This window comes from Bemisia tabaci, chromosome 8, assembly GCF_918797505.1.
Source record: "Bemisia tabaci chromosome 8, PGI_BMITA_v3".
Lineage (NCBI taxonomy): Eukaryota > Metazoa > Arthropoda > Insecta > Hemiptera > Aleyrodidae > Bemisia > Bemisia tabaci.
This window is the reverse complement of record NC_092800.1, coordinates 31,153,146-31,172,077: the sequence shown is the minus strand read 5'-3', so window position 1 is coordinate 31,172,077 and position 18,932 is coordinate 31,153,146. Positions and strand designations below refer to the sequence as shown.

The window sequence follows — 18,932 nt, the reverse complement described above, 5'->3', positions numbered from 1 at the left end:
CCTACGCTTACAATTATTACTACCTCGTTATCATCATCAATCATACAAACATACACACAAGAAGGAGGGCAGATGCCGAAAATTTGGCAATGCTAAAATTAATAATATTTTTAATGTCTTTACAAGTAAGGGCCATCGTTGTCATGGACCCCCACTGCAAAGCGAAAACTCACCTAGGGTGTTCTGCTTAGGATAAACCATGGTTGCCGATTTAATGCAACACCCCTCTGGCCAAGTCGTAGGGCTTTACCCTACGCAGCCTCCTGCTGGGGTCATCGCTGTGTGCCTGTCGAGCTAACGGGTAAAAAAAAAAAAAAAAAAAAAAAAAAAAAAAAAAAAAAAAAAAAAAAAAAAAAATACTGAATTGGAAAAGGAGGGATGGGGCAAAGCCCAGAAAAACTACTGTTTTTAAGAGGTTGGCTCGGAAGTTTTAAGAAAGTGCGGAAATTCTATGAAAAGGTCCTGAAATTTGCTCCTCGTATCACATGTGTTTTTTAAGCATGATGTCTAGGCCGAGAATAACAGGTAACAGCGGAAGCGATTCATCAAGGAATGGATAAGTTCAGAGAAATTAAGGAAATCTGTTCCAGAGACTAGTAATCTTTTCTTATACCACTTAAAGCTATTTCGTTTTCCAAATTTTGAGGAAATTTCAAATACCTAGTGTTATTTAGGTTTATGTCATTGCACACGAGCCGTCGTTGTGGACCTATTGAATGACATATTTGAACTCCCCAGAACGCGTGAGGTATCACGCTTCAATTGAAGGCGTTTACGAATCTTCTGTATTTACATGACGAGATTTTCCAAATTGTTTTGTATTATATTGTAGATTTGAGTTCCTTTTATTATTTAGTTAAATTACTCCTACTGCTTAATTTTTAATTATTCTGCAAAAAGTATCCATTTGCGAAATACAACCCTGACTTTAGCGCCCTTAAACTACGGCCTTAACGGTCGAAACTGCAGTAGCGGCACAGGAAAGCCAAAAAACCAAGCGAGGACGCTGCTTCAATATTAAACTTCTATCGCCTTGCTAAGGCGCAGGGATGCAACTATTTGAACACTCCGGAACGCGTGAGGTATGACGCCTCATTTGAAGGCGTTTTCGAATCTTCTGGATTTACATGACGAGATTTTCCAAATTGTTTTGCATTATATTGTAGATTTGAGTTCCTTTTATTACTTAGTTAAATTACTTCACTGCTTAATTTTTAATTATTCTGCAAAAAGTATCCATTTGCGAAATACAACACTGACGTTAGCGCCCTTAAACTACGGCCTTAACGGTCGAAACTGCAGTAGCGGCACAGGAAAGCCAAAAAACCAAGCGGGGACGCTGCTTCAATATTAAACTTCTATCGCCTTGCTAAGGCGCAGGGATACAACTATTTGAACACTCCGGAACGCGTGAGGTATCACGCCTCAATTGAAGGCGTTTTCGAATCTTCTGTATTTTCATGACGAGATTTTCAAATTTTTTTTGCAATATATTGTCGATTTGAGTTCCTTTTATTAATTAGTGAAACTATTCCTGCTTCTTAATTTTTAATTATTCTGCAAAAATTATCTTTTTGTTAAATCTAATCCTGGCTTTAGCGCCCTTAAACCCCGGCCTTAACGGTCGAACTGCAGTTGCGGCACAGGAAAACCGAAAAACATCGCGGGGACGCTACTACAATATTAGCTTCCATCGCCTTGCTAAGGCGCAGGGATACAACTATTTGAACTCTCCGGAACGCGTGAGGTATCACGCTTCAATTGAAGGCGTTTTTGAATCTTCTGTATTTACATGACGAGACTTTCCAAATTTTTTGCATTATTTTGTAGATTTGAGTTCCTTTTATTATTCAGTTAAATTACTCCTGCTCTTTAATTTTTCATTATTCTGCAAAAACTATCCACTTGCGAAATACAACCCTGGCTTTACCGCCCTTAAACTACGGCCTTAACGGTCAAAACTGCAGTAGCGGCACACAGGGGCGGACTTGTAGTCGAAAAGTTAGGAGGGGACCTAAATGTAAGGGCCCCTCCTGTCGTTCGGGGGCCCCTCTAAGAAGGTCCGGGGGCCCTCCTTCGGTAAATTTTGAAAATTTCTCACTTTTTAAACACGTAGGCATTATTGGAGTTGGATTCTACAGTACTTGAGCTTCAAAATAACCCATTCTCAGGATTCATCGGGGGTCCCTTCATCACAAATGCTTTTGGCGACCTTCCATGTCTCTTAGAGACAATTTTTCAAGGAATTCGGGGCCTTTTAGTGATTGAATAGGATAAGAAAATTACAACATTACGGGGAAAAAACGATGATTCGAAAAAAATTCGCCGCGGGGGCCCTTTTGGGACCTCCGCGGCAAATTATTAGGGGGCGATCGCCTCCGCGCCCCCATGGCCAGTCCGCTCCTGAGTAGAATATTCGGTATTTTCAAGCTGCGAGGCTGACTTTTTCCTCCTCGAAAAAGTAAATTAGGAGCGGAGATATTGTGAAACACTGCAGTAGAGTTGCGTGGTGTCGCACTTTAGCCATCATTATGACGTTCTCATAACACGGCACAACACTGCCGTTTTTAGGGAAAATGCCGCATGAACATTCGAGACTTGACAAATTTCCCCCAATAAATTTTTTATTTTTAAGGAGAGTTATGAAAATTTCCTCTCAAAATTCTCAGATTATTTAGATCTTATCGCGAAAAAAATTCTCAAAAAAATTTGAAGACATGTATTCGCAGATTTCCCTGGGAATACATGTTTTAGATGAGATTTTGCAACGACTGAGGGAACATACGGAGTTCTTTCTCAGCACGGCGGGATAACTCATTCTGTCGTAAGAACCCCGAATCCGCAAAAAGATTCTCGCCGTAAACACGCGATTCCTATAACCAATAGCACTGCACGAGACCCATATTTACGTAATAGTCGCATCATAGCGTTCAAAATGCGACCGTAAAGCAGCAATATCGCAGCCTCCTACTGTAAAACCGTGGCTTGAGATGGAGACGGCTCCGTACAGTGACGAGGCGTCATAAATCGATTTTCGATAATTCCCCATTGGAAGCTATGGTAAATAATCGATTATTAAAGGTGTTCAGAGCGAACACCCTGTTTATCGATCCTTTTCCATTGGTTAAAAGGTAGATCAATTGATTTGTTGCAAAGCACGCCAGCACGCCACGCCACTTGCTACATACTGCCATGCTGAGGAAAAACACAGATGAACATCCGAATGTTGCAAAACTTCCGTTTATGAAACATTCATTTTGGAGGATACTGATGAATACCTATTTTTCATTGAAATTTTCAGATGATGTAGATTAAATTGCGAGATAAATTCTCTGAAAATTTGGGAGAAAAATGTCCACAAGTTCCCTTGAAAATTTTTATTTTATCAGAAGTTCGGCGACGTCTGAAGGCTTCTACGGCGTTTTTCCTTAACATGACAGCATAGGTAACGCCGGTGTAGGGCTAAGTCTGCCGTGCAAGGGAAAACGAAAAACGCCGTATGAACCTTCAAGCGTTGTCAAATTCCCTTTTCTAAAATACAGAGTTCCTAGTAAACTTATGGATATTTTCCTTCCAATTTTTCAGATAATTTGGTTCATAATTTCACCAAAAGTTCCTGCAAATCCAATAGAAAAATATTCATAGCGTTCCTCAATAATAAACATTTTATCGGAGCAAATTTGGCATAAAATGTCCGGAAAATGAAAAATATCCACAAGTTTACCAGGAAATTCGTATTTTACCAAAGAGAATCTGGCAACTCTTGAAAGTTCATACGGTGTTTTCCCTTAGTACGGTAGACTAAGCCGTACACCGACGTTACCAATGCTGCGATGCTAAGGAAAAACGCCGTATGAGCCTTCAGATGCTGGCAAACTTCTTCTGATAAAATAAAAATTTTCAAGGGAACTTGTGGACATCCCCCCCCCCCCCAAATTTTCAGAGAATTTATCTCACAATTTAGTCTGCAGCATCTGAAAATTTCAATAAAAAATATTCATAAAATATCCTCAAAAATGAATTTTTTATAAACGGAAATTTGGCAACTCTTGAATGTTCATACGGCGTTCTTCCGTAGCACGGCAAAAGTGCGGTGTAGGGTAAGCGAGAGACGGGTCGGGATGGGCGGGAGTACTACCACGGGAGGGGAAGGAAGGGGTGGAAGGGGAGGAAGGGATGATGGAGAAGACCCACCCTTCATCCTCGGCGTATCACGCGGTGGCATCCATTAGGAGTCTATGATCTCCCCGGCTCCCGGGAGAGCCGCGAGAGGGGGCGTGTTTTTTTCCGCGCCGGCCAATGAGAGCCTCGTTCGCGGCGGGATATTATGCTCCCCAAATTGCCGGATCAATTGCCTCTCCAGCTATAACCGATCTCTCCATTCACTACCCCGGCAACTGTTGCCTCGTTTATGCCCGCGCCATGGCCCCGAGATCGCTCTAATTTCCCCGTGATTTCGCTTTAATTGCTTCCGCGTTCTCTCGTCTTCGTCGTCGGCTTCCGGTTCTCGGTTTCCGGTTTTGAGTTTCCGCGCTTCTGACAGTCACGTTTTCTCCCTTCGGAGGGGTTTGTCAGGATATCCTCTGTTGTAAAAAATTGTGCTTGTCAACACCTTGTTAATACCCCTAATCGATCCTTCAAATCAATTGTTTACATTGTTTTTTAAGACGAATTTTGTGTGGATTTTTGGTGACTGTGATCAGCATTTCACTCAATGGTTGAACATAAGCATACATCAATTTCTAGGGTGCTAGGTGTTTCATAATATGTAAGACAATTTACTGAATTTAATCTTCCTTAATTTTTAATGTTTAAATCTCAATTCTGTGTCTGAGGTGAAAACCTAATTAGAAATACCTGATGCAAATTGAAGTGCGGTGGCGTACGGATTTTAATGGTCTGCTGAGGTGTGTTTTTCTTTTCTTGAGATCAATTAACGATTTTTATAGTGCTTAACTCTATACTTTGCGGTATGCAAATTTTTTTGGGAGGAGCCCAGTTTCAAAATAATGTCTAAAAAAATTGTAATATAAGTGCGCGAAGTTTCTGGTTCGTTCGTAAATCGGTGGTTAATACTGACGTTGAACGCTAAACGATTTTGGAACCTTCAAGAGACTCTATCAAGGATAAAAAGTTCACGCAAAAACATAAAGTGTTTGGAAAAAAGCTCTGAATCTCGGAGACTGCGAACAATTCAAAGGAACCAAACCTGATAAAAGTTGTGGTCGAAAGCTGTGAATGTGAGGGCTGTCTATCATTTCAAGACGTTCACGGTGCTGAGAGGCGGCTATAAATTCTAGGAGACGCTTTTGAAAACATCTACTAGACTCCAACCGACATTCACCGATCATAACAATTGGTGCTTAAAAGCTGGATTGAGAGATTGTGAATAATTTCAAGACGCCTAATAAAATTTTTCAAGGTGGTCAAAAGCCGTGAAATACTATTGGAAGCATCAATCAGATATTCATTAAAAAAACCGCTCGCAACAAATAGTGGTAAAAAGTCAAAGGAAAAGCTTGTGGATTAGCTCAAGACGTCCACTGAATTTGCCTGTCATCCTGACGCCTGACAAAAGCAACGAATTCAAGCAAAAATAACGGCTGAAAGTTGCGGATGCAAAAGCTGTGTATCATTAAAAGACTTCTGCCGAACTTGGCTCAAAATAAATAGTGGAGGCTGTGAAATACTCAAAAACGCTTTTGAACACAGCTTTAAGACGCCCTTTCAATATAAATTGTGAGTTATTTCGAGACGCCCAAATTCTTAGAGTTCAATGATTTTGATTACACGAAGGCTCCCTTTCAATGTAATGATACACGAAGACGCCCGCACTTGACTCAAAATCAATAGCGGAGGTTGTGAAATACTCAAAAACGCTTTTGAAAAACTCTATCAAACGCCCTTTTTATATACACAGTGAGTTACTTCAAGACGCCCTAATTCTTAGAGGTTAATGCTTTCGATTACAAGAAGACGCCCTTTCAATGTGATGAACTACGGAGACGCCCATCCTAGTTGCTAAGCAAATCCTAGCTGGCGATGTCCTCGGAACAATCCTGGCCGGAGGCGGAGGACAGGCTGGACCCGCGGGGGCAGGAGATGGTAGAGAAGGACCTCTCGACGCGGATCCCGAAGGACCCCGCGGGGGGCGCCAACCGGACGTCGTTCTGCATTGAGGCGCTCCTCGGGCGCCCGGAGATCGAGCGGGCGTCGTCGCCGCTCTCCAGGGCCTCCAGCAGCTCCCCGAAGAGCTCCCGCAACGAGGAGACCAGCTCCCGGAGCCCCTCGATCTCGCCCGGCTGCGAGGAGCAGATCGCCCACCCGCTCCCGCCGAACATGATGCCCATGCCCGGGATCTTCCTCGGCCGCAACCCGGTCTACCCGTACAACTCGGCCTTCCAGAGCCTCCCGCAGCACGGACACGGCAAGCCCCTGGCCAACGGACCGGCCCCGCCGCACCTGCAGCATATGCAACTGGAGTGGCTCGCCAGGGCGGGGATGTTCTACGCCGGGCCACGGTTACCCGATCTTGCAGGTTAGTTTCTAAGGTTAAAATTTCTGAAACAGCAGCCCGCACTGGAAAAAAATGAAACACGTTGGATGTTGAGTCCAGACTCTTAAAAACATTGGCAAGAAAAAATACTCTTGATTCAATCAGATTTAAGCTTAAATCAAGAACCAAGCCTCTTAATTTGAGCGGATTTCCTTTTGATTTAAGCTTAAATCTGATTGAATCAAGAGTCCTTTTTCTTGTCAATGTTTTCAAGAGTCTGGACTCTTAGATCTAATGTGTTTTTTTTTTCCAGTGCGTGACAATGGTGGTATCAAAAACATAGAAAAAACGGGAAAAAAGGCGAAAAAGTACATATAAAAATCCGAGACGTTTCGGCTCAAAACTGAGCCATTTTCAGTCGGAAGAACAAAAGTAAAATATAAAAATTCCAAATAGATACCTGCAGACTACATGATAGCCGAGAAAATAAAAAAAGAAAGCTTTGTTTCTTAAAAGAGTCGAATATAGGCTCTTCTATTCCGTCGTGTCACCGAGAAGAGTAGTATGCTGCCGTGCTAAGGAAGAACACCGTATGAGCATTCGAGTGTTGCCTTTCCTTCGATAAAATGATTATTTTTGCGGGAAGTTATGCATATCGACGGTGAAACTACCAAACCACGTATCTCGTTTGCGGTGTTTAAAAATCTACGCTCACATTTTATTTTTTTGAAGTAGACCAAATCAATATCATTCCTTGAAATGTTCACGGAATTTTCTCCGTGCAAAGAGGAAAAATCACAGAAATTTTCAAGACTGGATGTTAAGTAGTTTTTCATTTAAAAAATAAAGTATGACAGGAAGTCTGCGACGTCGCAAACCGAGATACGTGGTTTGGTAGTTTCACCGTCGATATTTTACCTTGAATTTTCCAGATGTTATAAATGATATTTTGAACAAAATTGTCTGAAAAATTAGATGAAATATATTCAGAATCTTTCTAGTAAATTGGTGTTTTATCAAAGGAAATTTGGCAAGGCCTGAAGGTTCATACGGCGTTTTTCCTTGGCGCGGCAGTATGGAGCCGTTCTTGCATGATGTTAGGTACTTAGGAGTAGGGGCAGAGGGTTAATAACCGCATGACAATCAACCGATTATTTTCCAAATCTCGTAAGCGCCAATCTCTATTTTGGTGGTAGAGGGGTTGTTTTTTCTTTGTTTTCTCTGGCACAATCAATCATCTCTGATTTCCAAATATCCTTCCAAAAGAACATACATTTTTGGAATTTGAAGATTGTCAACAAAGCGAATACAACGGGTTTTCTTGTTTTTCTCGCATTTACAATTTTGGACCTTACGTGATTTTGAAAATTATCTTTTCAGGTGAGGGTGAGAGGGTGCCTACCATCGTACCCTTCCGGTTAAAGTATCACAAGCAACATGCAACGTTTGAAAAATTTCACCGCCTTATTATTTTTTTTACAGAGAAATTGTTCAACAAAGCTGTCCGAAATTTTCACTGAATTTTCTTTGTGCTACCGATAAAATTCAGTGAAATTTTCAAACAGGTTCAACCAACAGTTTCTCTGAAAAAAAAAAAAATAAAACGGCGGCGGAAATTTTGAAACGTCGCATGGCCCCTGTAATAATTTGAGTGGAATGTGACGACGTTCCAAAGTTCCATACTTCCCTCCAACCCTGTCGAATTATGTCTGTTTATTCTGTCAATGGACAGGATTTTGTAACATACAACTATTACAGCTTCTAGGATATGCGTGAGGTATCACGTATTTTGAAGGCGAAATGTAATTCGCGCATGTGTTACACGATTGTGAGTGTCAATTCCTAAATATGAGCGCTCTGACACTCCGACCTTTCACGGGAGTAAAATTAATTCAAGAATCAAGACGGATGCGCAAGTTGTGGTTTTCCCAAACAAAGAAACGTATCCCCATTTCTAGGTGTTAAAATTGACGACGAAAAGTTATTCATTCATTTTATTACAACAGTAAGGCTGCGCAATACCTCACCAAATTTTTTCTATTTTGTAGGTGTCGATAGAAAATAAATCGAATGGAATTTTCAAATTGAAATGCCGTAAGATTCCTGATAAAAGAGGAATTACGAGTGTAAAGTTTGTAACGTTGAAATGAGGTTGCATCCTTACGAAATAGCATTAAATAAATTGCAACTTAATTCCTTTTTTTTTTAAATTTTTCATTATATTGAATGTCCTAACCTGTTATGCAGTGCTAAGGGAAAACTTCGTATGAACATTCTGACGTTGTCGAATTCATGTTGATCAAATTCGACTTTTCCAAAAGAAAATGTTTGACGTCACATAACGTCACATAGCGCTTGTGATACTTTGTCCGGAAGGTGACGACAAAATTTCGCTGTCTAGACGGAGGGACATAACTCCGCTCCGAAGATGCAAAATTGACTCCAACAAGTAAATTTTTTACAAGAATGTAACTCAACAAATCGTGCGCTGTTGAAAATCGGGGAGTGAAATTCGGTGCCGGAGTCTATGTAGCGCCCATAAACCTCGCGGGATATGAATGCAAAGTAAACTTAGCACCATAAAAGTGTATTACACTCCGCAAAAAGAGAAGATTCCGCTTCGTATTAGTGCATATAAGTCACTCCGTAAAAAGCATAGTTCCGCTCCATATCTATGTGAATCGCGGCTTTTTGGGCGCTACATAGACTCCGGCACAGTTTACTCGAAAAATTTTGACAGAGCAAGAAGAGACAGGTCTTAATTCACGTCAGATAGGTAATCAGTATTATTATCAGCTCGCTTTTGCGTTTTTGCGTCAATGATGTCAGGATTAAGATCTTTGATTACATTCCTCCGAATGATCAAATGAGAAAATAAAATATAAGGGAATAATAGAAAAATAAATACATGAGTAAATGAACAATCAGATTCGACACAAAAAAGTTGAGGAGACGGAGCGCGCCGATATTGAGGACTAAGCTACCTGTAAGTACATCGATTTTGAAACTGAACAGAAAAAGAATGGATATCTCGATTGCCAAGTTGGATAATTTCGACGGCGTCAAGTTAATAGAATTTGAGGCCGCTTCCGCGATCTTTGAATTTTAAAATTTTGAAGATTTGAGTTGATATTCAAGTTTACCGTAAAAAAATGGGCTTAAGCACTAAGTTTCACAAAACTCGATCGAATTGGAGCCGCATATTGCCCGATCAATAGGACTCTTCGCAGCGGTTAACGCTACTAGTCAATTTACTTAAGTTAGTGCGCCTTCATTTCCGACTGATACTGTGCAATACCCTCGTGGTGGAATAGTTGCTTATAGCGCCTTAAAGAGTATCGCTTCACCTTCATAGCAGAAGATCACGATTGCCGCTGATGTTACACCCTTGCGCATGCGCTGTTACTAATTTTCTCATTACCGACGGTGATATGAAAAATATTAATACCTTAATTTGCGACGTTGTAAGTCTCTCGTGCGGGTAAATGAAAATGAACACTTCAAAATCTGCCGTGATTTTCCCGAGATACGACGAAAAATATTTTTTTAATTTTTCTATTCAAGTCTATTTGTGCGTTTTTTTTTAAAAAGGAAAAATGAAGTATGAGTTGGATCCTTCGAACGAAAAAAAAAATTGCACCGAAATTTTACAGCCTTTGACTTCAAGTAAATGAGCCCTTAGAGTTGATGAAGCGCCGAAATATCTTGGATATGTGTTGTGAATTACCGTCAAAGAGTTACTTTTTACCATGATAAGAATAAAACTACTTCGCTATTAATATTTTTAAGTGAGTTTGCGTGGACACATTTTGATTTAAAATATTCGTCCTTTTATGAATATTCTTGTACTTTTTACCATTCGGATGGTGAAACTACAGGAGCGCGTATCTTCGGTTTGCAACATTACAGACGTCCTGTCTGGTCCTGTCTCACTTCATTTTCAAATAGATAGATATTTGACGTCATTCTTTGAAAACAACCCTGACTTATCTCCTCTATGTGAAGGATATTCTGTGAACATTTTAAGCAATGACGTAGGTTTGCTCTTCTTCGATAAAACGGAATGAGAGGAGAGATTTTGAAACACCAAAAACAATATCAGCGCTCCTGTAGTTTTCATGTATTACTAGGCTGTACAGTGAACATCGAGGTGCAACATTACTTTGAGGATGCAGTGTGCTCGCGAAAAATTCCAAGAGGCTGTAATAAGATTTTCGAAAATAACTCTTATACGAAAGTGGTTCAAAGCATGATACAATTTAGGAAAAAGGAAGGTGTTCCGTCTAAATGAAGGTAAAATATATCACTTTTAAAATGTTAACTGGAGGCTAAGTAGACTTGATCAGTCAAATGAATGCCTCTCATCTAAGGAGAAAGCGCGTTGCAGACTTGGAAAACTGAAGGGGAACAAGAATATTTCATGAAAAATAGGACATTATCACCATTGTGATTGTTAATAACTGCATCAAATGGAATAATTCCGCTGTCAATTTTTTTCAAAGTCATGGTTTGTAACAATGGAACCAACTGCATTTTATGACATTTGACTGGACATGAAATAAATCGCTTAAATTCTTTCGGTATACAAGAGAACGTTATTAAAAGGCGTTGAAGTGCGCTACAGTATCTCACTGTAAGAAATAGAAGTTTTAGACATCCCTTGACATAGATTCTGTAAAATAAAGGGTGAAATTGTTCAATCGCGCATGTAAATCTTGAAACTCCACGTTTACGCAAATATTGTGTCGTAAGTTAGGAAGAGGGGAAGAGGGGAGAGAAACAGAGTGCAAAATAGAACGGAAAACATACGTTTTTTTTTTTTACTATGTTTCAAGCTCAGTTTTTATCCGTCGTGTATGATTTACAGATTCCATTTTTATTGCGTGAAGCTATAACGGCTGCCTCGCAAATGTTCTTAACTTCTCTGAAATATAATTTTGAAATTGTGGATCCGTGTTTCTACATTAGCAAATATTCTTCAAATCTATTCTCAAGCGAATATTAATTAATTGATTCATTGACAATGAAATTTATTGGTGAAATAACTCATAAAAGAAGCTAATTTGAAGGTGAGTTCCTATAGCTCGTAAATCAATGCGCAAATTAATGTCTGCCTTGAGCCTTCATTTCCTAATGTATACTACAAAAATACAACCTGCGTGTAACAATATTTACCTCTAGATTATCTCTTCAAATAGGCAATTCCTTTTGGAAAATTTTGCATTCCGCTGGTTAAAATACTACTGTAAGTTAGTGTAATAATCTCGATCGACAAATAACGTTTCAAGATAGATCTGTTGAAAAAAGCAGTACGGAATTTTAACTGCTAATTTTTGCATGTACCTAGAGAAATAAAATAGGTGAAATGTTCAGTTAAAAACGTCCATCGTTCTCACGGTAAAAACACAATTTGGAGTAAGGTTACATTAAGGTTTCATCGTCTAGAAAACGACATTTTCACCAAACACTGAAAAAAAAACAGATGGGATCTAGAGTCCAGACTCTTGAAAATATTGACAAGAAAAAATACTCTTGATTCAATCGGATTTTTGCTTGAATCAAAGCGAAACTCGCTTGAATTAAGAGGCTTGGTTCTTGATTTAAGCTAGATTCTGTTTGAATCAAGAGTACTTTTTCTTGTCGATATTTTTAAGAGTCTGAACTCTAGATCCGATGTGTTTTTTCCGGTGTATGCCTTTTAAAATCAACCAATCTGAGTGATGCAATCTAACCGACTTGTCAAACAACTCCAAGCTAGCTTATCGTTTCATTATATTATGTATATTAGTACATGCATAGCATGTACATGAATTATGTCCCATTGATACAGACAATATTTTAACCATCAGGCTACCGGATATCTCACCTAACAGTCATACAAAATAATTTTTAACCCATATTCAAAAAAAAAAAAAAAAAAAAAAAAAAGAATCCATGTCACCCTATTTCCCTGTGCCCCCTACTCTTTCCAAAATCCATATTACGTTATCACGTCAAAGAAATGAAGTGCCATTAGCCCCGCGTCATGGGACCGATAAAAAGGGCGCCAAAACACACAGGGAGTAAAAGTAGCATGTGTGCGATAAGCTTTCACTCAAGGAGGGGGGGGAGGGGTAGTTGGTGACAGGCAGGTGACTCCGGTGACAGGACCGTCACAACGAGTCTCTCCAAATCGAAGCCGAGTCTCGAGTGTTTGCTCAGTTTTGATTCTCGGTCCCCGTGAGTGGTGTTTGCTCTATCCCACTAAATCAGGGCTCCGAGTGTTTCGCAATCGTGTTTTGAGCATTTTTATGAGCTGCCGGGGAAAAGGTGGGGGGTCAAGGGTTTTAAACTTGATTCCTTTAGAGGCTTCCTGACTTTCAAGACGGGGAAATAGAATAGGGTCTAATCAAGGGTGCCATTTGGACGTATTTCTGCCAAACGGAGCTATGTGCATTAAGAAATGAACCCTGAAACCCATAAGAATATTTGCATAACAGAGCTCACGTCATAATGCACATAGTTCCGTTTGGCAGAAATACGTCCATGAAAGGAGAGGCCAAAGGGATCGGATGCTCTGTGAAACTGAACATTGCTATCGATGGCTCAAGTGCGATTCCACGTAAATGTCCAATGCGGTGTTCCGAAATTTCCGCCCTTATTTTACTTTTTCGACGAGAAACAAGCCATCTCTGTAGCTTGAAATTTGGAATAATATGCCGATAGAGAAGAAAAATCAAGATAGTCTTCAAGAAATTACGTTGTTTGGCTTTCCGAGGAGAAATTAAAGTAAGACAGGAAGTTTGCGATATTGCGCAAACAAAGATACGTGGTTTCACACTTTGGGAATCGATATCACTAAAATGATTTGTTGCAAAAATCTAAAACGCCTTCAATTTCAAGAATCTGCAACACTGGCAACCATTGAGTACGAATAGTTGTATCCAAGGGCTATCGATGTCTTGTTGCGTTCTTCAGCCGAGATTGTAGTCAAATACGTTTCCTCTCGACTGTGAACAATATAATCAGGACGCAATGTTATTTTAATGCTTTGTTTTTGCCCTCTCCTTCATCCTCTTTTTCCCATACCCGTTTCTCTAATTATTGGAAGAAAATGGCGTGACAATCTTTTCGATAACTGCAATAATTTTTCGATTAAGAATAACAATGAGCCTTAGCAATTTTTAATGCGTATTCGCAACTCAGCTTTCGCGAATAAATCATTTTAGGAAGTGTAAAAGTACTCAGAGCAATTTTTTAACCCAGGACTTTGGTTATACAAAAAACTACTTCTTGCAGTCGCATCAAGTAGCCATTGTGTTTCTTCGGATGCCATTCGCCTCAACCGCAAGAAGCTGCTTCCCATACTAGAGCCCTGCTGGCCTGAGACAACCATAATCTAGTATGTGCGGTATGAGTACTTTTCCTCGATTTGGCTCCTTTTACAGAACTCGCGTTTATCACGAGGACATTCTGTAACTTTCTCCCGTCATTTTCTCGCAAAAAATAATCTCTAAAACGTATTACGCTTTATATTGTCCTCTCAAATACATGAAAAACTGATTTTTATATTTTGTGATGAAGTGAGGACGCTGAGAATGGAAATTCGGGGTGAAATCATTTGTCAGGAAACGTTTCAAATCACCTGAAAAGGAGAATTTTCAACAAAAGTTGAGTTATTTTTAAATATTTGACATCGTCAAAAACTTGTAGGGCTGCGTAAACAATCCGCTGGTTACATTATCCCCGAGGATCGACTGTTGAATCGACCTTTGATTGTCGATTAGTACTTTGCTAAGATAGGGATGAATATCGATGGAGGTCATTTCGATATATAGCTATTAAAAAATTGACTCCCAAGATGAAGCAATCCATAAAATTGCTCTGTTAGACTCGAAGACTTGGGTAAATTTTCAGGAGCTTGTAGCTCTTCAGTCGGAATAGATTCGGGAATATAATCAAGGATCCAGCCTCGATGGGCTGAATGGTTGACAAGATGTAAGACTCCGCTATTAATGCAGCGACACGCGTCCGCTGATAAAATAACAATTATGGAGTGAACACCGAATCCACTTGGGCACGGACATACGAGTTCCGTCATTTCTCCGGGATCGAACAACCTCGATACATCGAATATATCGAGCCATCGAATGAAACGGAATAATTGCACCGTGTATCGCAACACACTGAAAAAAAATCTCGGTGTAATTATTAAAAAAGGGTAAAATTACCAAGAATTCAGGGTTCTATTCGATCCCGGGTTTTTCTTGGTAAAATTAACTTAATGGAATTGGTAATTTTACCGAGAAATCTCGGTAAAATTATTGAACTTCCTCGGTAATTTTACTGGACCTTGGTTAAAACGCCAATATTTTTTATCGACTGTGGTAGAATTACCGAGATAAAATGGCAAAGTTATCGAGAATTGATTACCAATAAAAATGGTATTCTTACCTGAAAAAAACAGTAAAAATACCGGTTTGTTAGGTAAGCTTACCAGTCTGCCTAGGTAAAATTATCAATGATTGGTAAAAAAAGTGAGATGGTAAAGGTACCAACGGACCGTGGTAAAAACGCCGAGAATTTTTTGTCAGTGCTATTCGATTGATAGACGTAAAAATTAAGAAAATTGAGAGGCCCGATCAGGGATCAGGGACCATATCACGTTGGAATTCGAAATTCTATATCAATTTGGGACAACTTTTAAAGAGATCTGCACAAGTCTTTCCTTTTGGTAACCGCTGCAGGCTAAGTTCGACAAATCGATGGTCGAATGATAGATCGAAACGCTCTATAGATATCGAAGAGAATAAACATAAATGACGAACTCTCTTGGTAATACGTTTTGAATTGGGAGCTTGAACATTTGATTACCACTTTTCACATGTGCTCAATAATCTCTTGAGGGCAACCCCGTCTTTGGAAAGGTCTTTTTAAGGTGATCTGAAAATATTGTCCACGTTTGAGTACCAGGCACAGATGTGAATGTGCTCGGCTATTAATGGTAGGGAGTGGTCAAGTCGGACAAGATGACGTAGTAGAATGGAAGTACGCCAGTTGACGGCACCTTTTGAAAAGGAACCAGCTTTCTCGACTTATTTCAGAAATGAATTTTTTTTTAAGAGTTTATTTATTGTGACCCTCCTAGGAGGAAATATATACAATTATATTAATGTATGTATATACATAAGGGTATTTACAAGTAATAACTGGATAATTACTTATTTCTATAATGATTACGAAATCACATAGGTGCATATTGATTTCCTTGCACTATAGGTTCTTTCTGTCCGCTGAAGGATCGGAGGCCCCCCGTGAAAGACATGCATTTTTTTCATACATAGTCCTCAAGTTTTTTTATTTTTTAACTAAGTAAATACCTAAATTTAAGACTAGTACATACTGGACCGAAATCAATTATTTCCAAATTTTACGATTCGAAGTCTTAAAACTGTCTAATGGAATGATAATTTTCGCTCTCTATTGTAACAAAAATGAACTAAGATATCCACTCATACTTTTTGTAATGTAGAGTGTTTCCCAGTTTCACTCAGCTTGGGAAAAACAATTTCCCAAAAAGTGTTTTTTCTAAAAAAATTGCCACCGTACATGCATCAAAGTCTCTCATCCCATTGACACGACGCTCATCGTGAAAATCCGCTCAACTCAGCATAATGGTAGATCGGACATTGTTATTTGGTAAGTTCCAAGAAAACTCTCGTGCTAAAAATGGCGAGTAAAAATCTACTCGTTTTCGGCCAACACACATCAACATCAGCAGAAATTCTACTTAAATCATTACAGAGCTCCACTGATATCAGTGAAGAAATTCTACACACATTATTGTACATGTTTTTTCATTTTTCTAAAGTACACTGTGTCTGATCAGGGAGCATCTTTATTTTATGTAAAATTTTAAAAATGATCACCTTTTTCACCTTTCATTATTTTGATGCAATGATTAGTTCGTAAGATATCAGACATCGTAGTTTTACTGTATCAATTGAACCGATTATTATCCAAATCACGTAAGCGCCAATCTCTATTTAGGTGGTAGAGGGGTTCTTTTTTCTTGTTTTCTCTGGTATCATAACTGATTTCAAAATAGTCCTCTAAAAGAACAAACATATTTTAGAATTTGGAGATAGTCAATAAAGCGAATAAAACGGGTTTTCTTGTTTTTCTCGCATTCGCAATTTTGGCGCTTACGTGATTTGGAAAATAATCGGTTCAATTCTGATACAGGCTGGACATCCACTTATATCAATTAATCGACCAAGGGGAAAGGCTGTGCAGATATTACTGAACTTTTTACTTGCATCAAAAGACAGTAGAGGCTCAACTGATATCAGTGTATATCCAACCGATATCAGTATAGATCCAACCAATATCTGTAAAAATCCAATCGATATCAGTAGAAACCCGACCGATATCAGTAGATACTCAGCTAACATTAGGAAAATCTTTCATCTGCCCCTCCCAGGATGGCACAATTTCATGGAAAATAAAATCTTGAAATTTCACGGGAAATATCTCATGAAATTCCAGAAATGTATGAAAGATATTGAAAAATGCCGGTTCCTTTTCATTTTTCGTAAAATACAAAAAACGGGACTTTCTTCTATTTCTGTGTGTTTGAGTGCGAGTTGCATACTCTAATTCCTAAAAAAATATGAAATATTTCACAGCCTCGTGAAATTTCATGAAATATTTCACTGAAATTTCCAATTTTTTATTTATTTCTTACGTTTCATGCCACCCTGGCTCCACCCATCCTTTCAGTAGAGACTACATGGATTGCATTTTGCAAAAAGGAACCAGGAGCATTGCAATGTTTCTAGGATTATGCGGCTTCTTTTGTCTCGGAAGAAAAACCTGATTATCTATAAACGGGTTTTGCTTCTCTTGCTAAAAACTGTTTTAGGACAAAAACTACCAAGTGAATTTCATACTTTTTCAGGCATTCAATAGTTATATTGCTATGGATGAAGTTGCACAATCTTAGCGACATTGTAATGCTCTTGGTTCCTTTTTGCAAAATGCAATCCATATCTACCAAACCCTCGTTTTCAGTAACCATAAACCCGGTAAAGTTTACAACAAAGAAAGCTAGATTCAGTCCGGGCTATGGTTCCGCAGTTCTCCCCTGTATTGCGAAGACATGACGGCGCCTTTGTTTGCCCGCGATACCAAATCAGCGAATTTCAGCTCGTCTGAAACGCGACCGAGTTTCCACATCAAACGGCCGCTGAAACGCCCCAGCGCGGCGCGGCGTATCCAAACAAGATCCCCAGGACTCCCGCTCCAGCGAGGTCGAAAGTGAAATCCATCCGCGAACAATCTGAAAAAAGACCGCGGGAAAAGGTAAAGATGGAGAAGGACGCCCCAACGCTCCGGAGGGGGAGAAACGGGGGAGGAGGGGGAACCGAAATGGCGGGGAGTGCTGAACTGAAATCCGAAGGGACGAGCGAGAGAGTGAGGGATGCTGCGCGGGGGTCGGGGGGTGAGTCTGAGCGCGTCGTTTTGTTATGAAGTTAGCCAGGGACGTGCGCTCGTTAGCAGGGCCAGGACGGTTTCAATCTAATTAGCTAATTGGGAGGCGCCCCCTTGGATAATGTGGCCCTGATAATGCTGATAAAATGGTGTTTACCCTGAGTCGAGCAATCAACAATGGCTGCTCTCCGCGGAGAGGGAGGGGGGCGGCGGCGGGAGGGGTAACGAGATTACGGGCCCTTCTAGAGGGAGAACAATACGGTGCCTAATTTGGCGGTAAACAACTCCTCTTCCGCCGAGCTGGAAATCGCGCGGGGGGAATGAAAAATGAGCAAAAATGAGCCTGTGAGTCCTCTCCGTCGTCGTCATCGTTTTATGGGGGGCTCCCGACTGGAGAGTTTTTAGTATTTGTGTTGCTAATGGTTTGTTTTCCGAGTATCAATAAATTGTCTTTCAACGCATCTCATGCATAATTTATAGGCGACATTTTTTCTCCTTTTCTTCTGCCCGGCCTCCCCCTCTCCCCGACTTGTAAAGTTGTTACATTTTAACTTAACTTTTAATTTTCCGCTCGTTCGGTGTCCCTCCCCGCCCCCGCGCCCCGAGCCCATTTTCGAGGGGGAGCTTTTCCCCTTCAGCAATTCAATCAATTACCCTGTTGACGAGTACTTAAATAAAATCGAGCTTTCATTTTTATTTTATTCCTGTTCTCGGCGCTTACTCCGTGGACCCTCTTCTTTCTTGGTCCTCCATGGTTCCGTCTTCGCTTAAACCCCGCGTTAACCAGTGTTTATCTTCAGTTTCATTCTAATGATTCATTTTCACAACCTTTTACGACTGGTAGATTTTGAGGCTCTTGACCGCCCCCACTTTATCAACTTCTAGAAAATGTCTCTTCCTTGTATCTTATTGTGTTAAATCTGTACCTACGAAACTGAATTTCAAAAGTTAATGGAGGAGAAGA

At 40.0% G+C, this 18,932-nt stretch overlaps 1 protein-coding gene across 1 annotated transcript in view; it reads left to right on the top strand.

Moving 5' to 3' along the window:
* Window positions 1-4,294: 4,294 nt before the first annotated feature.
* Window positions 4,295-18,932, top strand: part of LOC109034946 (uncharacterized) — a 39,326-nt gene continuing 24,688 nt past the window's right edge. Inside the window, exon 1 of the mRNA XM_019048378.2 lies at window positions 4,295-6,538. Coding sequence (XP_018903923.2) covers window positions 6,043-6,538 — 496 coding nt within the window. The 5' untranslated portion in view covers window positions 4,295-6,042. The remainder of the gene's footprint in view (window positions 6,539-18,932) is intronic.